General features: G+C 34.4%; 1 protein-coding gene across 1 annotated transcript; it reads left to right on the forward strand.

Annotated features, from left to right (window-relative positions):
* Positions 1-25099, forward strand: LOC145266295 (uncharacterized). The gene is made up of 5 exons (XM_080121844.1): positions 1-230; positions 6167-6237; positions 14088-14206; positions 18662-18788; positions 25026-25099. Exons 1-5 carry the CDS (start codon positions 170-172, stop codon positions 25083-25085), a joined length of 438 nt encoding a protein of 145 aa, XP_079977970.1. The 5' UTR covers positions 1-169; the 3' UTR covers positions 25086-25099.
* The last annotated feature ends 1645 nt before the right edge of the window (positions 25100-26744 follow it).

Consider the following 26744-nt stretch of genomic DNA (forward strand, 5'->3'; position numbering starts at 1 on the left):
TATTTTTTTTTTTTTAAGTTTTACATCTTTCTCGTCAATATTTTTAGAACTAAAAGAAAGCAACAAACAAGTGAGAGAAAATCAACTTAATTATCAAAAAAAAAAAAAAAATAGTTAACGAAAAAAATCGGAAAACTTAAAAAAAAAAAATTTCTAGCGTTATAAGGACATGTTACCGTATTACCAAAAAAGTATTCTGCCTCAAGTCTTGGCACAACGGGTGAAAGAAGGTAGGATTAAAAATGTGTCGCTTTGAGCAAAAATAATATTACGTACTTACGAAAACAACTTTTTGATGATCCGTCCCCTTAAGTGATCTAATTTACATTTCCTCTACTAAATATGACTACATGTTCCCCTTAACCACTGTCACTGTACACTCATTAAACTGTACCCTCGAGTGGCCTCCGGGCCTTGATAAGTGGTGACTCCTTTGTTTATATATATATATATATGTAAATATATATACATGTAAATATAGTAAGTTATAAAATATATATGGCGATTAAGCTACACTGAATATTCCGCGTTTCATCCACTCTAGGACTCTTCCATAAGGCGCATAAGCCTGAAGAGTCCTAGAATGGATGAAACGTAAAATATTCAGTGCAGCTTAATCGCCATATACATTTTATAGCTTACTAAGTAGCTCTACCTACATATTGAGCACTTTTGAAGTAAATACTTAAAGTTTACGCATAAATCTATACTTTCGTATATTAATTTTATGTGAGTAAATTAAGTAGTTATATATATATATATATATATTTACAAGGTAGTCACCACTTATCAAGGCCCGGAAGCCACTCGGGGATAAGGGTTATTGCATATACAGTACGTTAGTATTGGAGATTTGATAAAGTGTCTTACTTAAGGGGGCGGTTCATCAGGAATTTGTTTATGTTGGACTTGAAGATATTCAGGTCGTAGTCAAGTTGATGTCAAGAGCAATTGCCCTAGAAAGGAAGCCTTTGTCAAGAGATTCACTAATCCTATGAGATGTAACCGTTAGCACATCTGCTGTAGATCTGGCAGAACAGAAACTATATTGCATGTCACTAAGAAGGTTATTTCTGCTGAGGTGGTTGACTACTTCTCTATTTAATATGGATTCCAGCAACTTACTCATGACACACAGGAGACTTATTTGTCTGTACTGAGAAGGAGATGACTTATCACCTGAATTCTTAATATATATATATATATATATTAGAAAGGCAATTATGTAACATAGTTAACTATGGAGAGTTTTTTTTATTTTTTTACCTTGCAGTATTTTTTTCTTTTTCTTTTTATTTAAGCTTCTTATATCAAGTTGCTTCATCTCTTGTCTGAAGCGATTTTCATTTAAAAAGAAACAAAAAAAAACGAACATAAGCAAAATATACAACAAATAATTTTTACAAAATCAATGGAAAATCTAATTTTCTATCGATCTGCATAGTTTAAACTTCTGAAATTGTTTGTAATTTTTAATTACTTTCATTTTGAGGAGTTCATCAGTTGAAGCTGGCGATAGGTAGCTTTTTTTTTTTTTTTAGTGCTTGTTGGAATAGAGTTGACCGATCGATTTTTTCAAAATATGTCATTTTTAGCAAAAAGCAATATTACGCACTTAATTGTCATGTCGAAAATAGTAATATATTCAAAAATTACGAAAATCAGTGAGTAGAAAGGTATTTACAGTTAAAAGTAATTTTTATGGAAAATTGGGTAAAATTGCATTTTTCTTAGATGTCATAAAGTAGATGCTACAGAGTTCACACACAGGGGACATAACTCGGAACGCATATTTTGGATTACATGTTAATGATGTGTAATATTTGTTGTCTAAAGTGATAGACTTTGTTTTTACTAAAAACACAATAACAGTTATTCTACTTGATGAATTTTCTTAACTTTTGGATATATTATTATTTTCGACAAAGCAATTGGGTACGTAACATTGTTTTTTTTTTTTTTTTTTTTTTTTTTTTTTTTGCTAAAAACGACATTTTTTTTTTTTTTTAAAATCTATGTAAACTCTACCTAGACTTGCCTTTTTTCTGTTGTTTTTGGCCTTCGGGCCAAGATCAAAGTGTAGTATCTGTCCTGCAGATGCTGCACTTAAGATAATTTGTACCAGTCAATGGAGGAGGAAACCCTCTATACTACTCAAGACAAGGAAACAATGTAAAGTCTCTAAAGAAAGCATCAAAGAACAAATCATAATAACAAAATTCCAAGTTGGGATAAACTAGGGATGTCATAAAAAAGATTCCTGGATAACATCAGCATTAAGCTATAGACAAAGATTGTTGACGTCGGGCCAAGATCAAAGTATAGCATCTGTTCTGCAGATACTGCACTTAAGATAATTTGTACCAGTCAATGGAGGGGAACCCCTCTATACTGGGACAATTATTATTTTTGGTAACCAGAGTGCCCCCTTTTTGTCTACTTTTAGGGGAGCTGGTTTTTACCCCACATTAAAAACGGCCTTGTGCCTAATTTGCTTTGGTGGGGAAGCAAATAAATACAGTAAACTTTACCTCAGTAAGCACCTTATTTTTATTTATTTTTATTTTTTTTTTCAGATTCAAGTGTTCGCTTATTTCAAACTTAATAGATAGCAAAAAATAAAGACTTATCGTACCACTAATCCTAAGTTCGGGAGCGGTTTCCAGAGAAGCTTCTTTTTTTTTTTTTTTAAATCTTTTAAATATGAAATTAGCAACCACCTTAAAAAAAGCTACTGGCGTCTTTGATGGATAAAATCAGCTAAGTGAAACTAGCAAAACAAATTTTAAAATAATAAACTTAAAACAGTTTCAGAAGTTTAAAACTATATAGATTGGTAAAAACTTTGGGCGCTTATGGCAGCAAAAACTCCGATCTAAGGGAGATAACCAGCATAAATATAGCAAAAATAAGCATATTTTCCAAGGTATAATTTGAGACGCTGAAATAATCAATGGAACAATCAAAGAATGTTAAATAAAAAAAAAGGGGGAGTTTGTTTTAATATATACAGATTCGGAAAAGTTGTCAAAAAACAAATATATAACAAATAAATGTCATCAAAGGCAAGATATCTCACTACTGATGCAATTCTCTATCTATATAAAAGCCAAGTACGTCTAAGGATGTAATACTGCTGCCATATCTGGGCAGGAGCTGCTAAAAACAGCCTATCCTGCCTTGACAGAGTACAAAATAGACTTTGTGGCTTAGTGGGGAATGCCCTTTTCTCTACCCTGCAACCTCTCTCCCACAGAAGAGACGTTGCGAGCCTATCCTTGTTTTATCGTTATTCCCATGGCAGGTGCTCGTCTGAACTCCAATCTCTGGTCCCCCCTCGCCAATCTTTCACAAAAAACACCTGTCTAGCTGAATCAACTGTGAAAAATTTCCCCCACTCTTTATCTGTGCCTAAATCAAAACATGGATTCCATGAACAAAGCTTCTTTCTTAGAACTGCACACCTGTGGAACTCTGTTCCATCTGCCTGCTTCCCACCTGACTACAACTTGGATGTCTTCAAGTCCAACGTTAACAAATTCCTAATGAACCGCTCCCTTAACTAAACACTTCATCAAATCTCCACACTAACGTACTGTACTTGCAATAACCCTTATCCCTGAGTGGCTTCCGGGCCTTGATAATTGGTGACCACCATGTAAAAAAAAAAAAGTTACTCTTCTACCTATCTGGAAAACTTTTTAGTGTTTTTATTTAATGTAAAATGTTTAACCGCTTCAAAAAACATGCAGTGTTTATCGGTATATTTGAAAAAGACAAATGCCGGTGAGCTCGCTGTTGGATAAGTTTTGGAAAATGAGTTCAAATTAAAAAACTATACAAAATACTGTTAGAAACTCACTTAATATATGTTACCGTGACATAGGCTGACATATATTGAGTGAGTTTCTAACAGTATTTTGTATAATTTTTTAGTTTGGACTCATTTTCCCAAACTTAACCTATTCAACAACGAGCTAGTCATATTTTCAAATATATCAATAAACACTGTATAATTTCCGAACCGAACAAACATTTTACATTAAATAAAAACACTGATAAACGGTCATGATTGTAGATTGCAATGAGCTGATATCTATTCGACTGAGCTTCAATCTATGGTCCCCCCTCGCCAAACTTTCACAAGAAACACTGGACTAGCTGAAAACATTATCAATAATTTTCCCCACTCTTTATCTGTACCTAAACCTAAACATAGATTCCATGATCAAAGCTTCTTTCTTAGAACTGCACGCCTGTGGAATTGTCTTTCGTTTTCCTGCTTTCCAGCTTTCTATAATATGGTTGTCTTCAAGTCCAACGTGAACAAGTTTCTGATGAGCCGTTCCATTTAAGTTAACAAATTTACCGAACTTCCATTACTATCGATTACTATATTGTCCTTTTGACTACTCTACACTCTTTAACCCTTATCCTTGAGTGGCCTATCGGCCTTGATAAGTGGTGACGTCTATGTAAAAAAAAAAAAAAAAAATATCAATCGATGACAAAGATGCCTCGACAAAATATTTAACATGGATCTTAACTGGATTGATTAATGATTCAAAGATTTAAGTGAAGGGGGGGGGGCTTATGAGGTGATAATTTTGCAGATCAGTTCCTTTGCCAGAGTTCTATAAAAATTGGTACCATAATGGCAATATTCCAACTATCAGAGAAGCAAAATTCTGGAAAGCACTTATAGAGTTTGGAGAGATCAGGGGGCCAGCTCAGCAGAGCATTTCTTTATTACTTTAGCAGAAGTAAAAGCTGATCCATATGTTTTGGGGGATCTCAAGGTTTTTATAATAGCCAGGAAATGATCAAGTCATCTAGTATGGTGTCAGTCTGAAACTTGTAAAATTAGAGAAGGAACAGCTTTTGTAGTGCAAACTGGAGTTTATGGATCTTAACATTCAGACGATCAATGATATCACACCCACACTCAGAACCTATGGTTTTTGTGTTTTACTTTATTTTTTTTTTTTTATACTTCTGAACACATGTGAGAGGCAACAACATAGCTAGGTGTATCAGAATTTGGGGGGAATTTTTAACACCCCTAACACGAAACTGCAAATAAAATATAAAAAACTCGTAATTTCTCTTTACAAAGTGGATTGTTTATTTTCTTTATGGATTATACTTCAAAAATAAACTATTAAAGTTGTATAAAAAATAATAGAAATATTATTTTTCATTTTTTAAAAAAACAGTAATGAAATCAATTGAATTGAGTTAATTATTTTTCAATTTTTAAACTTTAAAAATCTATCAAAATTTTTCTATTGATTCAATTTTTACGATATTTTCAGGGTCAATGTGAAATTTTATGTTCTTTCCAATAAACCGAATATAATATTTTAGACAATCGTTTTTTTTTAATTCATGCCCCCTATTTTGAAATGTCTATTAAAAAGTAAATAATTAATTCACTCACCAAAGTTTTATATATCACAAATTGAAGATAAAAGATCAATAAATAATATATTCAAATTTAAAACAAAAAAAAAGAAGTGTTTTTTTAGAAATTTACCTGTAAAGTCCGAAGTTTAAAACCCTTTTTTTTTTTAAACCATGCTTTTTTTTTTTGTTTTATTGTTTTTAAATTAAACCTTGGTCCTTGCTCCTTTAATTGAAAAAAATTAGGGTTTGAACTACATTTTTCGAGTAGTTATAAGCTTGGAAAGACAGGGGGTCGAATTATTCAATATATTTCACACATTCGTAAGGTCAGTTTCTGACACACCTACAACACAGCAGAAGAGAAGACAAAGAACAAGATCAAAGAACATGATTAGTGTTAATCTTGACAAGTACAAATCAAAGTGACACAAAGTTTGAGAAATGAACCAATCCTCATGAAAGAAAATAGGAAGAGAGACATGAGAATGAAGTGAGAGGTTAAAAAGATTAAAGTGGAAAAAAGCAAAGAAGGTCAGTCGACACGCATGACATTACGGATATCGATGTTGACAGAGAAACCGAGGTTTGAGATCAGTTTGTCTATTGGCGTGACACAAAACAGATTAGCCTATGAAAGTTTTGTTTTTAAAACTATAATAGCAAATGAGACAGGAGAAAAATCGACTTTATTATATAGATTTTGATTAAAGTTTTGGTTCATAAATATATATATATATTTTTTTTTTTTTTTTTTTTGCAGCTGTCTCTGTAATTGACAACAAACCACCGAAAATGTTCCGAAATATTTACTGGACGCGAAATAAACTGGCGGTAACTTTTACTTTAACATTTCTAATGTGTGAGTTGTTTACTTCTTGGTGCAATACTCCATGGTATCTGTTCTTTGCAGGGTTTTATTATTGATGTATGACCTATTTAGGCATGACAAATGTACGGCTAGGTACGGCAACAGCTCCTGCCACTTCTCCAGGCATGTCATTTGATCAAACTGCAATAACGGACAACTATTTTGTACAGTAGAGAAAATATAACTAATGCAAGGTTATCTGATTCTCGTTTGAGTTCTCGAGTCAAAGAGTGAGTCTTACGAATTTCCCCTAGTGCCCTCATTTCTGTTTGGTTGGGTAGTTCCATGCCTTCTGTCGTTTCCAGTTTTTCCAAACGCAGATTCCATGAGCAGAGCTTCTTTCTTAGAACTGCACGCCAGTGGAACTCTCTGCCGCTTGTCTGTTTCCCACCTGACTACAACTTGGACGTCTTCAAGACCAACAAAAACAAACTCCTGACAAACCGCCCCCTTAAGTAAGACACTCTATCAACACCCCTAATACTAATGATTCCTACAATACTATCTCATTGATTACTGTACACACAATAACCCTTATCCCTGAGTGGCCTTCGGGCCTTGATAAGTGGTGACCCCCATGTAAAAAAAAAAAAAAAAAATATATAGATTCGAAGTTGATACATGTGTCTGAATGATACAAAATATGATTCTCGGAAATTGATACTTTTTTTTATTTACAACAATAACAATAACAAACGAAAAAAGGTTTGTAAACAAAAGATACAGTTGTTTAGGACTACGACTATCAAAGCTAAAAATAATGACGGCTTGGTGGAACTCAGGTCAAAAATGTACGGAGTATTGTTGTCATATTTGGGCTGGTGCATCTGCTACTAGTCTCTCGCTTCTAGACAAGGTTCTAAAGAGAGTCGCCAACCTGATAGGTCCTGGATTGTCATCTAAGCTTCAGCCTCTGTCCCATCGACGAAACGTTACATCCCTCTGCCTGTTCTACAAGTACTTTAACGGTGAATGCTCTGACGAACTGCAAGCACTTGTACCTCCTCGACGTAAATACCCCCGACAAACCCGACAAGCAGCTAAATCCCACTCCTTCACAGTAGAGATCCCTAGATGTAAGAGAGCCTTCTACTTCAGTAGTTTCTTCCCCGGAACCGCTAGATTTTGGAATTCCCTTCTGGGTCGCTGCTTCCCCAACTGTACTGACATACAGAAGTTCAAGTGTAACGTGAACCGACATTTTGCTGCCCAACTCCCTACATAGTACCCCTGTAGCTTATGTCCCTGATAGTAGCCCCCTACATCAAAGTGGCAACGTGCCTTGCTTGGGGTGAAAATGTAAAAAAAAAAAAAACAGGACGAGAAAGTGAGGGAGAAGGAAGGTTAGTTAAAATAAAGAACAGCCAGTAGGCCCAACTTCGAGTGACTATTCACTCCATTAATAACAAGATTCCATTAATAATGAAATTCTATTAATAATGAAATTCTATTGATAACAAAATTCCATTAATAAAAAGATTCTATTAATAATAAAATTCCATTGATAACAAAATTCCATTAATAATGAAATTCCATTAATAACAAAATTCCATTAATAACGAAATTCTATTAATAATGAAATTCAATGACAATAAGATTCCTTTTTTCTTTAAAATGTTTGGTTAATGAGAAAATTTCAAAAATTCTATTTACCACTGGTTCAATAGGCATTTTCTGCAGACTTTCCATGGATTGAGGGGATGTATTTTCCTTTTTTCTGTTTTTGGTTCTTTCGGTTGGACTTATCCACACATTAGGAACTGGAGTTACCTTATCAGATTCAAGCTGATAACTGATCTGTTTCCCTTTCCACACGACACCACAACCCATTCTAGATTATTACAGAACCCTCTGGAACCTTCTAGATCATTCTAAAACTTCTAGATCCTTCTAAGATTTCTATGACTATACTCTGGTTTTTAAGCTATTTTGTGAATGAAAACTTTTGAAATTTGATTATCAGGACTGCCTAGAATACTTTAGCACATTTTTTTAAACTTTTATCTTTTTTTTTTATTATTATTTTATAGAAATGCTCCTCGTAACTGTTCACTGTAAGTGGTTAAACTATGCATGTGCTCGATGGCAAAAATGTCTGGCTTACATAATGCCAGACGAATCCATACTGTCATAGATATAGGGGTGTTAACTACCCCAGAACAATATTTAAAGATATAAAAAAAACTTGAAGCATAAAAACTTTTTCCCAAATAACTAGATTTGGCCTTAAATAACCCGAAAAGGGGTTATTTGCTGTAAAACAAACCAAACTTATTCTACAATATAAAATCAAACCAAACCAAACTTATTCTACAATATAAAATCAAACCAAACCAAACTTATTCTACAATATAAAATCAAACCAAACCAAACTTATTCTACAATATAAAATCAAACCAAACCAAACTTATTCTACAATATAAAATCAAACCAAACCAAACTTATTCTACAATATAAAATCAAACCAAACCAAACTTATTCTACAGGGGTCTATCCTTGGACCTCTGTTGTTCCTAATATTTATTAATGACCTCCCTGACAAAACTGCCTCTGAGATGGGTATATATGCTGATGACACTACACTCTATAACAGGCATGACAGGAAAACAGACGAACATATATCTAAAGAAATGGCAAAAACACTAGAGGATGACCTCCAATCTGTAGTGGAATGGGGACATAAATGGATGGTCACATTCAATGCTGCCAAGACCAAACTGGTTTCCTTCAATAATTACAAGAAACCTTCTCTGCCGCCAATAGCAATGGCCAGTGACGGCCTGTCTGAGAGTACATCTTTCAAACTGCTTGGCCTAACGCTCACAGGAAACATGAGTTGGAACAATTATATTGAAAACATTGCCAGGGCCGCTGCAAAAAAGGTAGGCTCTCTCTACTGTGCTAGAAAACTACTGACACCTGAAAGTATCCTGTACCTCTATAAGGCCACCATTCGCCCATGTATGGAGTATTGTTGTCACATTTGGGCTGGTGCATCTGCTACTAGTCTCTCGCTCCTAGACAAGGTTAAAAAAAGAGTTGCCAATCTGATAGGTCCTGAACTGGCATCTAAAGCTTCAGCCTCTGTCCCATCGACGAAACGTTGCATCCCTCTGCCTGTTCTACAAGTATTTTAATGGTGAATGCTTTGACGAACTGCAGACACTTGTGCCCCCACGACGTAGACACCCTCGACAAACCCGACAGGCAGCTAAATCCCACCCCCACACAGTAGAGACCCCTAGATGTTAGAGAGCCTTCTACTTCAGTAGTTTCTTCCCCAGAACCGCTAGACTCTGGAATTCCATTCCAGGTTCCTGCTTCCCTGCTTGGGTGATAATCTTACTTTGACCTACGTAATCAACAAGATCTTGTTTTTGATCCAACTTGACAGTTTCTTTTTTATTTTGCCTTCTCAACACAAGAGTGTAAGAGGCCGCGAATATTCAACAATTATTTTACAGATGACGTGTATGATACCAAACATACACACAAGTAAACCCTCAGCCGATTCTTCATCTTCAAGATTGTGGCCTCAGGAAACTCATCGAAGATGGGTATAGGGTCCCTTTCCATGCATGACATGGCACTACAGATATCCCAATAATATATAAGCGCTACTTAAGAGTTAGGGCTACTGAACTGTCAGTCAAAAAACAGCGGGCAGACAAACTGGATCTTTTGCTTGTATAGAAAGGATCTGATTATGTTAAGTATTCGATTTTCATGAAAAGTCCTTGCACATATCTAGTTTGAAAGATGAGCTCCCGGATTAGATGAATTGCAGATGATAAATTCGAATTAAAACAATTTCAAAATCTATGAGATTTTTGTATCGTTTCTGAATTTTTGAAATGAAGATTATTCATATTTTTAGTGTTATTTTTACAACGTTTCGATCGATATAACCTTCAACCATCTTGTGTATCTTGTCGAACTCGACAATCTTTCTGTTGAACCCAGGTATCTGCGCAAAATTTCAAATGGAACCCTTTTATTTAATCCTCAAGGTAGCATTCTTTCATTCCATCAGCCATGACCAAGTAGAATTTCTATGCAATTCGCATTTGTAATTGGAGTGTCTTCTGTACTGAGGATTGAACCTTGAACCTCCAATAGAGTGTAACATTACAACTGAATTTTACCAAGTACTTTATCCACTGTGCCGTGGGTCTTTATGGAATATTAAATAAATAAAAGGTTCTGTTTGAAATTCTATGCAGATTCCCAAGTTCAACGGAAAGATTTCTGAGTTCAACACCTGAAAAAGGTTGAAGGTGATATCGACTGAAACGTTGTGAAAATAATAATCAAAATAATACGCAATTTTTTTTTTTTTTACAAAGGCATCACCACATTATCAAGGCCAAGAGGCCACTCAAGGATAAGGGTTAAAGAGTGTACAGTAATCATTAGTAATGAAAATTTGGTAAATTTGATAACTTATATGGAACACCTCATCAAGAACTTATTTACGTTAGACTTGAACACAACCATATTGTAGTCAGCCGGAAAGCAGGAAAACGGAAGACAATTCCACAGGCGTGCAGTTCTAAGAAAGAAGCTTTGTTCATGGAATCTATGTTTAGGTTTAGGCACAGATAAAGAGTGGGGGGAATTATTGATAGTGTTTACAGCTAGACGAGTGTTTCTTGTGAAAGTTTGGCGAGGGGGGACCATAGATTGAAGCTCAGTTGAACACTTTCCATGAAAATAACGATACATCAGAGACAAACTCGCAACATCTCTTCTGTGAGATAGAGGTTGCAAGGAGGAGAAAAGGACATCTCCTACGAGGCTACGAAGTCTATTTTGAACTCTATCAAGGCAGGCCAAGTCCTTTCTAGCAGCTCCTGCCCAGATGTGGCAACAGTATTCCATCCTTGGATGTACCTGGCTCTTATATAGATAGAGAATAGCATCAGCAGTGAGATATTTACCGGATCGATAGAAAGACCCCACTATTTTTCCAGCGGCCTTGGCAACAGATTTGATGTACGTGTTCCATTTAAGATCAGGAGTAATGGTCAAGCCCAGAAGCTTGTCAAAACTTGAGGCCTCCTGAAGACGAGAGCCATTCATTTCAGTTGATGCCAGATGTGGATCAGAATGTTGATGATGTAAAGAGAGAAGCTTAGTTTTAGATGCATTAAAAGTAACCAGCCACTCCTTTCCCCATTGTACTACGTGCTCAAGATCAGAGGAGAGAGAATTGGAGAGAACTTAGTCGTTTACTATCTTAGATGTGCTACCATAAATGGTTTTGTCTAAGATTTAACGGTTAAAAAGATCAGACGAGTGTGAAATTGTTTTTGATTAATATTGTTGTTTAAAATAAAATTGAAATTTTTTTTAACTCTCTCTCTCTCTCTCTCTCTCTCTCTCTCTCTCTCTCTCTCTCTCTCTCTCTCTATGAGCAAACAGTTAATAAAATATGTTAAAAACACTTTGAAATGAGTTAAAAATATATTTAATCTGAAAAGGAAACACTTGATTAATGGATAGTCCTTATATATATATATATATATATATATATATAGTAAGTTATAAAATATATATGGCAATTAAGCTACACAGAATATTTCGCGTTTCATCCACTCTAGGATTCATCAGGCTTATAAGGATAGACCTGATGAATCCTGGCGTGAATGAAATGTGGAATATTCTGTGTGGCTTAATTGCCATATATATTTTATAACTTACTACCTAGCTCTACCTACGTATTGAGCACTGTTGAAGTAAATATTTAAAGTTTATGCATAAATTTATACTTTCGTATATTCATTTATGTGATTAAATTAAGTAATCATATATATATATATATATATATATATATATATATATATATATATATATAAGATCTAACGGTTAGAAAGATCAGACGAGTGTGAAATTATTTTTGATTAATATTGTTATTTAAAATAAAATTGAAATTTTTTTTTAAATTTTTGAATTATAAAATATTCATCTTCAGGAAATTGGACAGTTTTTTCTTTCGTTTTTTTGTTTGTTTTTTTTTTAATTATTCTTTTTCTTCCTCATATATTTTTTTTTTTTTTACATAGGCATCACCACATTATCAAGGCCAAGAGGCCACTCAAGGATAAGGGTTAAAGAGTGTACAGTAGAAATTGGACAATATAGTAATCATTAGTAATGAAAATTTGGTAAATTTGATAACTTATATGGAACGCCTCATCAAGAACTTATTTACGTTAGACTTGAACACAACCATATTGTAGTCAGCCGGAAGGCAGGAAAACGGAAGACAATTCCACAGGCGTGCAGTTCTAATAAAGAAGCTTTGTTCATGGAATCTACGTTTAGGTTTAGGCACAGATAAAGAGTGGGGGGAATTATTGATAGTGTTTACAGCTAGACGAGTGTTTCTTGTGAAAGTTTGGCGAGGGGGAACAATAGATTGGAGCTCAGTCGAACACTTTCATGTCATGATGGTGGTGCTAATCCCTAGCACGACTTGAGATGTTCGGGAGTTAAGTCAAAAGTGAGTCACGGGAAATAAAAGAGAAAAAAAAAAAGGTGCAACTACCCTATGATAGTGAAATTCTAAATTTTTAATATTGAATTTCAAAACAAACCAATGGTTTCTACTTAATTGTCATATCACAGTAATGAATATATCCAAAAATTATGAAAACCGATAAGAAAAAAAAAAGAATATGATAGAAAAAAAAATTATTAAAGAAAACATTTTTTTGACGAAAATTAGCAAAAATAAAATGTTTTGCTAAAAAAGCACCAGAGAGTTCTTTTGTTTTTGTTTTTTTGTTGTTTTTTTCTATTTATTTTTCTTTCTTTCATTTTTCTTCCTCTCATATGCCATAGTGGTGGTAATCCCGGGCGTAACTTGAGATGTTTGGAGTTAAGTCAAAATGATATTTGTTTGTCCGATTACGGCTTTTTGGCATTTGTTGAACTCGATAATAATTTAACATTTTCAGTGCTTAAATGGGCCGAAAAAAATTTTCTTACAAGAAAAATCTGAAAAAAGTTTTTATAATGTAGGTACTTGTCACTGCATGAACATGCCATATTTCAAAAATCACGTAAATCGATCAAGTAGTTTTTTTTATTTAAGAAAATCAAATATTATCACACGGTTTATCGAAGATTAGTTTGAAAGCTAACGATACTAACGACACCTGGCGGAAATATGGGATCAACAAGGGCAGACAACCATTTTCTTAAAATATATATATATATATATATATATATATATATATATATATATATATATACTTGATTGATTTATCTTGTATATTTTCATCTAAGGTTTTCATGTTCGCTTATTAAAGTCTGTTTTCAAACGAAAAAAAAAAACTAGTGTTTTCAACATTCTCTTTATTAAAAGTCAATTTATTTATATATTAAATAAGTTAATTTATTATTTTGTATTTGTATTATAAAAAAAAAATGTTTTCGACATTTAAGGAAAAAAAAAGTCGATTGTCTGCCCTTGTTGATCCCATATTTCCGCCAGGTGTCGTTAGTGTCATTAGCTTTCAAACAAGATGGCGTGGAGCAAATCTTCGATAAACCTTAAATAAAATAAAACTACTTGATCGATTTGCTTAATTTTTGGAATATGACATCTTCATGCAGATTTTTTTCAGATTTTTCTTGTAAACAAGCACCAAATTTTCAATTTCAATTTTACTAAATAGCAATATTTATTAAAAACACTTTCACTCTCATCTGGTCTTTCTAACTGTTAAATCGTAATTTATTATCGATTGTTTCAAACTAAATTCATTTTTATTTGTTTTTTTTTTGTTTTTTTTTGTGTTCCTAGAGAGAAGGTGAACGGCTGTTGCAGCGTCAGCAAAGAAATGGCGCGCTTGCTGAAAAAATCATTGCAATCAAACCAAATGTGGATTGTTGGAAAGAAGATTTTGATCGATGGAAAAATTGGTACGTCTATCTAATCCTAACCCTACCTTGTCATTCTATTTGTATTTGTACATCTCGCATCTCTAAATATATGTCGATCTCAACCAGTCCACATCTATCTATCAATTCATCTATCAGTCTATCTATCTATTTATCAGTGACTGGTAATATATGGGAAATTGAACAGTTGTTCTTTTCTTTTTTTTTTTTATTATTCTTTTTCTTCCTCATACATGTTATGGTGGTGATGGTGGTGGTGATCCCTAGCACGACTTGAGATGTGTATACACAGTGAGTCACGGGAAACAGATGTTTTAGAACACTCCTTGCTCTCCTTAAGGGACAGGGAGTGAACGTAATCTTTAAAGATGCTGTTCAGTTTGTTGTGATTTGTTTATCTTTTACGTTAAATTTTGTTTTAGTTATTTAAATTGATTTTCTTTTTCTGTTCATTGGAAAAATTGGTACGTCTATCTAATCCTAGCCCTACCTTGTCACTCTATCTGTATTTGTGCATCTCACATCTCTAAATATATGTCGATCTCAACCAGTCCACATCTATCTATCAATTCATCTATCAGTCTATCTATCTATTTATCAGTGACTGGTAATATGTTGGTTAATTAATTAGTTGATTATTTATATGTAGGCATTTCGAAGCCTAATGCTTCTCATCAAAAGAGGAGAAGGTTTAGGGTTAGGATAAGGAAGCTAGGTTACAGACGTAGTGTTACAAGAAAAAGAGCCCATTTTCTTGTAAGAAAAACATTATATAGACCGAGATTCGAACCTTGTAAGCAAGGTTCAGAAATAGATTCAGAAAGGAATTTTGCATTGTTCAGTTTCACATAAAATAGTTTAGAGATATTGTTGTAAAAGAAATTCAATTCTTTTTATGAAAACTGTATTAAAATAAGGTCAGAGAAAATAATGAACAATAGCAAATTAAAAACATATTGAAAAATAAGTTAGGTCGAAGAATAGGTTAGTAAAAATTCTTTGTCTGCAGAAATGGTTTGGACATGTGCGAACAATGCATGTTTAGGCCACGTGAGTTTCCACGTGTATGTGGCACGTTTTTAAGCCATACATGACGTCATAGCAGAAAATAAATTCTCAATATAGTTTGCTAGTTTTAGTGAGATTGGACAGCTGGACGGGAGACGAACAGACAGAAAGAGACGGAGCCAGAGTTGAGTCTGGATCGAATCAGAGGAGGGTTTTCCTTAGAAGCGATGAGGAAAGTTTTAAACATGTAGAAACAACTTTGAATTCCTGGATGTGATCATCATTTTGACCGGTCACATGGAATAAAAGAACATCTCATGTCGTCGTTGAAGGTGAAATCATCTTTTGACAGGTACAAGGTTCATTTATGGATCCATATGCAGACATACATCCACATACACACAACTCTGTTGTTGTGTGTATGTGTATGTGTGTCTGCATATGGATCCATGTATGTCTGCATATACATTGTTTATATATATGTGTGTGTGTGTGTGTATGTGTGTGTATATGGATGTGTAGAAGTGTACATATATATGTATATGTATGTATGCGTATTTGCGCATGCGTTAACATATGTATTGTAAAAAAAACAACCCACTAAACTGAAATGGACAAGTCGATGTATAGCGACTACGAAAATTTTAAATGAACCCTGTACCTGTCAAAAGACATGACATCTACACTAACCCTTTCCCTCTCTCTCCCTCTCTCTTTCCCTCTCGCTCTCTCTCTTTCCCTCTCGCTCTCCCCCTCTCTCTCTCTCTCTCTCATCTACTTAATATACCTTACTGAACAAGCAAAAGGCAGTTAAAATTTAAAACCTAAAAGTTGAAACTTCTCCTCCTCTCATTACCCCCTTCCTTTTTCTTTTCTTTACCATCCTCTCTCCACTCCCCTCCCTATATCCATATATCTCCACCCACGCCTACTTGAATCTGCTACCCCCACACACACAATATGGTCTAATGTATTTTAACCCTCGAAACTGAAATATTGTCAATACCCGTCTCCCTCCCACCCTTATCGCCTACCTCACCCCGCCCCCTTTTTTTTCATATTTCTTCTAAAACACTTCTTCCTAATACTAACAACCACTTCTGTAAGGTCTGACGAGGCTGTTAGATCGTAAACATGGTCCAACATCTGAAACATATGTAACCAAACAGATAAAACGGTAATAAAAAATAAAACATATATATATATATATATATATATATATATATATATATATATATATATATATATATATATATATATATATATAGGACAACAAGAGTATGAAATGAAGACACAAAACTATATGTTGGTAGATATAGAATGGATCATTTATTAAATAATAGAATACAGGCAAAATTTGGGGGATAGAAGGGACTCTTTATGCCAGGGCATTTCGAAGCCCATTGCTTCTCATCAGAAGAGTAGAGAAGGTGCTAGGTAGCATGGGGAGATGTGGCATCTAGCATAAAGAGTCCCTTCTATCCCCCAAATTTTGCCTGTATTCCATTATTCAATAAATGATCCATTCTATATCTACCAATATATGGTTTTGTGTCTTCATTTCATACTCTTGTTGTCCTATTGTATAAGCTCCAATAATTATTGTTGGGCTTGGCATTATCCGGATAAGTCTCCTTTTGTGGAATTGATCTTTCTCTTTTCCTTTTACATTAAGCTATATATATATATATATATATATATATATATATATATATATATATATATATATATATATATATATAGTTTCAAGTGAGTGTTATCTGCGTTTTTATATTAAGTACATGCAATAATTATTCGAATGTTGGTAACTAGTTCGTTTGCGGCAATTGCATGACGTCCTATTCATGAAACGTTTCTGCATGCTGACCAAAGCCCAAGATGTGGAAATTATAATTTAATGAACGGTTATATTCATATATGCCAACACAGGAGGCTAAAAGGAGTTTCCAATAAACTTTCTGAAAATGAATAAATGCTTGTGTGTTTATTCCTATTAACATGATATCTTTAAAGAAAAATATTTATAGCTCTAGTATTGCACTATTGAGCTATCTAAATGAAAACTGTGTTATTTATCCATAGTCCTAAGTAGTTGAATTATATTAACTAAAATAGATGTTTTTTTTCTATTAATTCTATTTTTGATCCTTTCTAATTTTGGAATAATAGGCTTCACTTCTGATAGGAATTAGCTGACGTAATCACCATATTTAATGTAAGTTCGAATAACGGTCTTCACTTCTGGCAGAAACTGGCTGATGTAATCGCCATATTTGTCCTAATTCTGAGTACTTTCCAATCCTTCTAATCTAACTGGTTTGGAAAAATTTATATAATATATATATATATATATATATATATATATATATATATATATATATATATATATATATATATATATATATAAACAAATGATTAATAAAACATGTTAAAAGACATCTTGAAAAAGAGTTAAAAACATATTTAATTTTAAAAAAGGAAGCAAAAAATAAGTGGATAGTCCTTAATCCGCGGAGTTTCGAAGAAATACTCTCCTTCTCATCAGAGGGCAGGAATTAGCAAAATGCAGAATCGGATTTTGCATATAAAAGTATTTAATGAAACTACAAGTAAGTCACAGATCTTACTTGGTTAAAAAAAAAAGGGGGAGGTAAGGGGAACAGGAGGCAAAAGAAAAATGATAAAAAGATTTCACATGAATGGATAGTCCGGTGAAGGGTAAAAATCCAAGAATGGTAAAATCCAAAACGGTCGAATTTAAAATTTCCAATCCAATGGGTAAATTTCAAATGGTCCAAAATAATCCAAAAGGCAGAGTTCCTTGGAAAAAAGCGCAAATGGAATGAATTCCAAATCATTAAAAGTAAAAGCACTGGAGAGAATTTTTTAAAACACGTCTGTCAAGGCTGGAGGAATCAAAAGAATTTATTTTATTTATATTTAAATTTATTTTATATATATATATATATATATATATATATATATATATATATATATATATATATATAACTGGTTTGGAACAATTTAACTGGTTTGGAACAATTTATATAATATTTATATATATATATATATATATATATATATATATATATATATATATATATATTATATAAATTGTTCCAAACCAGTTAAATTAGTCTATCCCTGGCAATAAGATTGACATTTAAGATTATATTCTTATATACCAATCATATATATATATATATATATATATATATATATATATATATATATATATATATATATATATATATATATAACTTCTCATCTAATGCCTTCTTATCCAACTTTGGAATAGTAGTCTTCACTTCTGGCAAGAACTGGCTGATGTAATCGCCATATTTGTTGTAAGTCTGAGTACTTTCCAATACTTCTGGGTTCACCATCAGGGATAGATTAATATAACTGGTTTTGAACAATTTATATAATATATATATATAACTTCTCATCTGATGTTTTCTTATCCAGCACTGGACCACGCATCCGGAGGGAGAGCAAATATCGCGAAATAATGTGTCAAAATTTTGTTCTCTCTCATCGAATTCAAAACCAGAAATCTTATTATGGAAACTTAACGGATAAAACCTCTCACAAGGTAAAGGAATTAAAAATTCTTTAATTCACTGATTTTCTAAAATTATAACTTGATGCATCTGTAAAAATGTTTATTGCTGCGTATGAATATTGGTTGCATGTTTATTGATTGCATCGTTATGGTGCATATGAATGGCAGATTTGATAGTTGACCAATAGAAGGATGAGCATAGAAGAATTATATTGGAACAAATACATTGAGGACATTGCCAAGGCTGCTGCAAAGAAAGTGGGCTCCCTCTACTATGCTAGAAAATGACTCACACCAGAGAGTATCTTATATCTTTACAAAGCCATAATTCACCCACGTATTACTCACTCTTAAACAGAGTTCAAAAGAGTCTCAAATCTAATAAGTCTTGCACTATCTGTCAAGCTCCAGCCTCTGTCCCATCTTCGCAATTTTGTATCCCTGTGCCTATTTTACAAGTACTTTAATGGAATGTGCTCTGATGAGTCCATAACATTTGTGTCCCTTAACATACATACACCTGATTAACCTGACAAGCAAAATCCCACCTCTTCACTGTATGGCTTCCTTCAGTCTTGACAGACTATGGATATCCACTATAAGGTGCCTGCACATGGAAAATTTTGCAACCTCCAACCACACCTCTCCCGAGTCGACGTTGTTAAATACCAGTGGCAGGTGGAGGATCAGGACGACTGGAAACACTGCCGAGATAAGCCGAAAACACATACAGTGCCTAGTCTTCCGAAATGGTCACCAATGTGGTATTAACCAGGCTCACTGTTGCTTAACTTCGGTGATCTGATGAGAACCAGTATGTCAACGTGATTGTGCCGTACACCCTTTCACTGTAGATATCCTTTGATGTTGGAAAGCTTTCTACTTTAATAGTTTCTTCTCTCAGACTGCTAGATTTTGGAATTCCCTTCCTGTTTCCCATTTCCTTGAGTGTCCTAATCTGCAAATGTAATGCGAACAGGCATTTCATTGCTTTCATTAGGGTTTGGGTTTAAGGTTGGGTTTTTAATCTTCCTAGATAAGACTAGCCATGATCTCTGGGCGTGTGTGCATGTGAGAGAATCAATAATACTATATATACAATGATGGTATTACCCATTCAGACAGCACCAGGCATTGTTTTTAAGAAGCTTAGAACAATGGTCAACACCTGTTTGCTTTTTTGAAGTATTCCTTCATGGTTGCGCTAGGATAAAAACAACACAAGTTGTTAGTGTGCAGGTGTTGCGTGTGTGTTGTATGTTGTATGTGTGTATTTAGTTGTGTGTTATGTGTGTGTTTGTGTTTGTGTGTGTATTGTGAGTGTGTGTTGTATGTGTGTGTGTTGTGCATGTTTGTGTTTGTGTGTTGTGTGTGTGTATGTTGTGCGTTGTATATGTGTGTGTGTGTTTGTGTGCATGTGCATGTGTTGTGTGTATGTATTTGTGTGTATGTGTGTGTTTTTGTTGTGCGTGTGTAGTGTGTGTGTTGTATGTGTCTGTTTGTGTGTGTGTGCATTGTGTGGTTTGTGTGTGTTGTGTATGTGTGTGTTGTATGTTGTGTGTGTGTGTGTGTTTGTGTGTGTTTAGTGTGTTTGTGTGTTGTGTGTTGTGTGTCTGTGTGTGTGTGTGTTTTGTGTGTATGTTGTGTGTGTTTGCAGTTGTTTGTGTGTTGTGTGTATGTTGTGTGTGTGCATGCATTGTGTGTGTGTTGTGTGTATGTTGTGTGTGTTTGCATCTGTTTGTGTGTTGTGTGTGTGCATGCATTGTGTGTGTGTTTTGTGTGTATGTTGTGTGTTTGCATCTGTTTGTGTGTTGTGTGTGTGCATGCATTGTGTGTGTGTTTTGTGTGTATGTTGTGTGTGTTTGCATCTGTTTGTGTGTTGTGTGTGTGTGTATTGTAGTGCAGAAAAAATAACCCCAACTATCGACAGATCCTCATTGTCTGGTTATGTTGGTCCCTAGTGATTATCTTCTCAGTCCAACCTACTTTCACCTGATTTGACTCCAATCTTTCTGATCTTTCTCATCAACTCCTGCAAACTGAAAAACATCAGAAATTCTATATCCAAACCTTTTGCCTTACTTGGCCACTCTCAGCTGACTAACAATTGTACTTCCGGGTGGTCATCCTACTGCCATTGTGCAATTAACGATTGTCATGATATTTTTCCACTTACAACTTTTTCCTTTCTTTTATGAATCTCTTCCTAACACTCTGGAGCAAACGTTCATAGTATTCACACTGGAGTCTGATGTTCGGTTTGGTTGAACTTTCATCATTTTGTGTTTTAATTTTAGAATGCCCCCATTTGCCCATGTACAGAGCAGACGAACTTGACACAAACACAGTAGCAGGAGTTAATTTTCTCCCTGGCTTGTCCAATCAGAAACCAGCCCTTAATCACGTGATCAAGTCCATAAAAGGTGAAATCGGCAACTCTTCCTTCTTTTTCTTACTTGGCCCCAGCCTAACGTGAGCATCACATGCTAATATGGCTATCGTCAAAACTTGCTTCCACGTGCGCTTCACACAAGTACTCTTTCCTACCATAAGACACTAACACTTTGCCTCGTCTCTACCATTGGACGCACGCTTTTACAATATGTAAGCACATTAAACACTTTTCTCTCTATTTCAACAGGCCTGACCCATATTTAATCTTCGTCCTCACATCAGAAACTTTTTTTACGGCTACTTTAAATACAAGCTCGCACGAACACTGAATTCTCCTACTAACCCATTTCTCTCTATTGTACACGCTACTAACGAAGATGACTTCCTTTAATTGTCTTCGTTATTAACTAAAGTTGTCACATCTGGGATGCTGCACCAACTACTAGTCTCTTCATCTAAGACTTTACCAATGTGGTCGGATGGAGGGCTAACAAATTTCCTAGGCACAGAGTTCTCAATGATATCATCCAACAGACCCTAAACAATCGTGTCGATCCTCAAACCAGTTGACCTCGACAGCAGAAATAGCAAATGACTGATGCCCTCACAGTATTTGATACTTATGTGCAATTTGTGTCACCACTTTTGCGTCCTTGTGATTAACAGAATTGACAATAAACCCTGAAAGCGAGAGGACCCAACATGTGTTTTTAAGATGTAGCACATCAAATTATATGACTTAAGATGTAAGGGCTAGCGAGAAGAACTTGGTTGTTGGTTGTTTTTGTTTTACGGCATATCAACCTTTTTCAGGTTATTTAATGCCGAATCTAGTTATTTTGAGGAACGATTTTTTAATGGAGTATATTTTTTTTTTATGTCAGATTCTATTTAACCCATAGTTGGGACCCTAACAGGTACTACCACTCTGGGAGAAATGGCAATTAAAGGGTGGCTCCACACTCCCCAAGGCTCGCAAGGTGGAGGCTCACCATTGGATAGAGTTTTAGGTCATATCCAGGACCAGAAGAACTTGGTGTTGCATTTAATTCACTGAAATTGCTGAAATAAAACTAAACTCTATCAAAAACACAAGACGACTTATGGATTTCCATTTTTGACTCTTTTGACGCTATGCAAAGATGTTTTATTATTAGTTAATTATAAATCAAAGGAAACATACCGTGTTTGTTTTAAATAGGATTCACACCGGAAGTCATATCGACGCCAACAAAAGAAATAAATCAACATGTAACAATGTTTTTCATTTTACACACAGACCAGAGGAGAGATGCGTCTGCTTTTAAAGAAATTACTGGTGATAGAGCGAGTAAGATATATGCGTGAATGATTATTTATGGAATAACTTTAAATCCAAAAGAGTTGATATGATGTTAGATGTCAACATCTCTAAGTATGAATAAAATAAAGACAATCACGGGTCAAAAGTTAAATGAATTGTCTGTTAATTAATATATTATCATCATCATCATCAGCAGCAGCCCTGTAGTTTAACAGCATTGGTGACCATGGCTCTCCAATGTGGGTGGCTAATAACATTAGTTCTCCAATGTGGTCGACTATCTATAGTCCGAAACAGCTCAACTTTTGACGATAATCCCATGACAATCGTTCAAGTATATAACTTTGTTAAAATATAATAGTGCCTAGCCTTCCCAAATGGTCACCCATCTGGTACTGGCCAGGCTTATCGTTGCTTAACTTCTATACAACCTTGTTTTTGTTTCTCTATCTTTTTATCAGTTGTTTGTTCTTGGTCCTCTTTTTTTCTTTTTCTTTTTGTCAAACGTTCTTTCCGTCTCTATTTTCTCTCTTGAATGTGATGACTGAAACGCAAGAAAGCAGTTTGCGAAATTTCTTTGCACATTGCAGATTTTTATGGTTTCCACAATGTAGCCGAAATAAATTCTGTATTTTAAAGAGAGCTGCTTGCCAGACAAAATGACGGACAGTTCCCTTAAAATAATTTTTAGAAAAATTAATAAAAATAACAAGTCAGACTTGGCATTAAGACAAAGGCGAATTTTAAAAGTTCAACATATTTTATTTAACAATATAAGAAAGGCGAATGATGAGAGTCATAAAAGTGATAAAGCTAAAATGTTCAGGAAAGGAATATTTTGGTAAAAAAGTTAATGTTTGTAACTTCTTGTATGGTCGCTAGGACTCTATACATATTTTTGTATTCTGATAGGTTTTCTGAAGAGTTCGTTGATAGAGAGAAAAGTGTATTTAAAGATAGAGTTAACACATTGCCGGCTGGCTGCAAGAGACGATAGTTCTTTATTCGTGTGTGCACGTGTTCGTAGGTAGTAGTTTGCTGGAACTAAGGGAAATCGGTTAGAAGAGAAAGAAAAGGCAAAGACTTCAGTGCGTTGCGATGCCGTCATGAGCGTGATAAAGAATGTTCGTTTCAGGGTATCGCACGTGGAAACAAATAGTAGTTAGAAGTATTCTAGCTGGTCTGTCAAACAGCAATGTTTGCTGTTTGACAGACCAGCTAGAAAAAGACTGATGATTTCTGGTTTTGCCTTTTATAAACTCTGTCACATGATGGAGAGCTAGCTTGTGATTGGACAAGCCAGACGGAAATGAATTTTAAATCTTGAAGCCGCAAGATGTAGCTCTGCTTGTTAGTAAAGGCTGTCGGCTGCTACCAGTTCTTACGATCGTGAAATTGTGTGTGCGCAAACCACGGATGTACGCGGAAACAAAATGTTGCTTGTACACTCATTTAATATTTGTAGCGAGTCGCTACAATTTTTATATGCTACTTGTTCGTGTGCGTGCATGCGTGTGTGTGTTGTACTACAACACTGTTGTAGTGCAGTAAAATAGCAAACAAAACAAACGAACAAGTAATTCATATTAAAATATAGAATTTATTTTGGCTACATTCTGAAAAACAAAAATCCGCCATGTCCAAAAAAATTTCCCCAACTGCTTTGTTACCTTTTTCTAGTAAATATTCAGCAATGAGAGAAATAATGAGGACAGCTATGCAAAGATGTTTTATTATTAGTTAATTATAAATCAAAGGAAACATACCGTGTTTGTTTTAAATAGGATTCACACCGGAAGTCATATCGACGCCAACAAAAGAAATAAATCAACATGTAACAATGTTTTTCATTTTACACACAGACCAGAGGAGAGATGCGTCTGCTTTTATTTAAATCTTGATACAAACAGAAGAAAAACACGTAAACATCCACGTATATACAGATCAAAGGGAAGCAACTCTGAGTTACTCAAAAAGCTTATATCATTGAAAAGTAACATATCATCAAAGCATAAAGCAAGGGAACTAACTCTTCACACAGTCTAAGGGAGACAACCTTTACAATTTTTACAGTATTAACATCTGATTTACATTGATGATTTTCAATAGATATTACTCATTCAAACAATACCAGGCTGTTGCGTTTAAAGATTTTAAAAAATATGGGCTTAAACAGTAGAAATAATGGTCAAATATTGTTTGAACCAGAAGCTGTGATAAAATATCTTTCCAGATAGTTTCCATGGAGCAGATACGTAGACTATGATAGTGTCACACAGAGATGGCCAGCCAATCAGAGCCACACCTGACAGCTTGGGTACAAAAGCCAGGAAGAGGATAATATACAATTCTATATTTCTCACATGGAAGAAATTAGTTATTTTGATTTCCGGAAAAGTAGATCACATTCTCCCATTGGTCAGTATAATTCAGGGGAGATAATGCCGGAACAAACAAACAGCTCATATTATTTTCTTGCTTGTAGTAAAAAATTTAAATGATTTATTACATTTGTAGAATTCTTTTATGTCATTTTCATTAAAATTTTACTTTTTCTTCTATTTTTTTAGGGGATTTTCCTGCCTTATTTAAACCCGAATAATGAAAATAATAAATGCACACTTAAATAAAATGCCAGATCAAATCTTTCGACTCTGTTATTAATCAATCACAGGCCATAATGCATCAGTAAGCATTTAAATAAGAACAAGAAACGTCCACCTTGGACTTTATTATAAATCAATTTCAATTGATCTTGAGGTCTTACAAATACACACACATATATATAATTTTCCCCATTCTTTATCTGTACCTAAACCTAAACGTAGATTCCATGAACAAACCTTCTTTCTTAGAAGTGCACGCCTGTCGAACTTTCTTCCATTTGTCTGTTTCCCACATGACTACAACCTGGATGTCTTCAAGTCTAACATAAACAAATCCTGATGAACCGCCCCCTTAAGTAAGACACTTTATCAAATCTCCAATACTAACGATTACTACAATACTACCCCATTGATTACTGTACACGCAATAACCTGTATCCTCGAGCAGCTTCCAGGCCTTGATAAGTGGTGACCTCCATGTTAAAAAAAATATATATAATTAAGGGTGCAATGTTATGACAATTTAGGCTGTGATCATAGCGTAGTATCTGTTAACTGTGGCAAGCGGGGTCAATGGTCAAAACATTATTATTATTGTTATTGTATTCTTATTAATTGATTTGAGCGACGGATGGTTGCTGGATCAGTTATTATGATTAGAAGAATAAACAATTAAATTGCGGAAGAAATGATTGATGCGTGAATCGCAAAAGGAATGTGAAAACAGAAAATAGATGTAAACATTATTTTGAGGTTTTGAATAAACAAATAACTAGTTGTGCATTAGGTTGGGCTGAGACATGTAATTAGGTGACGTAAGAGAACACGTGATGTAGTTAGTTTTGGAGAGAATCAGAGAGTTGAGGATTGACCACCAGAGCAGACAGACGTCTAGACAGGATTGGACAGACAGCTAGGGAGCGAGCTGTAAGAATAGAAATGTAGACAAACTGCAGATCCTGTGAAAACCATTTGAGACAACTGTAATAAATTTATATCGTAAAAATATAAAGAGTGTTTTAATGGTTTCACAAATAAGAACAGCTGTCTCAATTGAATGGTGCTGATCACTTCATGGTTCGTTACGGAGCAGCGGGAAGATACAGAAAAACTCTTCAAGAAAACAAAAGGTATGGCATATATTATTCTTCTGTACATGAATTGTAAAAATATCCCGTGTGATAAGTCTGATACAACATGACTCAGTTTACACGTCAATATCATGTCCTCCTTGCTAAACAACATACATACGATTTATACGTTTATTATCTGTCTGTTAAAAGAACAATATCTTACATCCACTAGATAACACATGACACGTTTTAATATATCATCTCCTCCAATATAAACAAATATACAAAAAGGGTTCCACCGGGCAAAGCCAGTAAACAGATCCTGCTAGTATGAATAATTTTACAAAAAATTAGAATCTCTTAAGATAATAGATAAAGCAATTAAAACAAGAACAATTGATATTACAGTTCTGAATTTTGGAGATGAGAGTTGATTGTTTGTATTACTTGTTTTGATCGGACTATTCTTCTCATCTACTTTACTCGTATTTGTGCGAAAGAAAAAGAAACACACTTCCCTTTATGGAACCCGGTCAAAATAATTGACAAGGATGCAAGATGGAGAGTTAGACGACTTAAAGAATCGCCACATATTCTAAAAAAAAAAAAA

Source organism: Euprymna scolopes, chromosome 41, assembly GCF_053919585.1.
Source record: "Euprymna scolopes isolate OS-2025 chromosome 41, ASM5391958v1, whole genome shotgun sequence".
Taxonomy (NCBI): Eukaryota; Metazoa; Mollusca; class Cephalopoda; order Sepiida; family Sepiolidae; genus Euprymna; species Euprymna scolopes.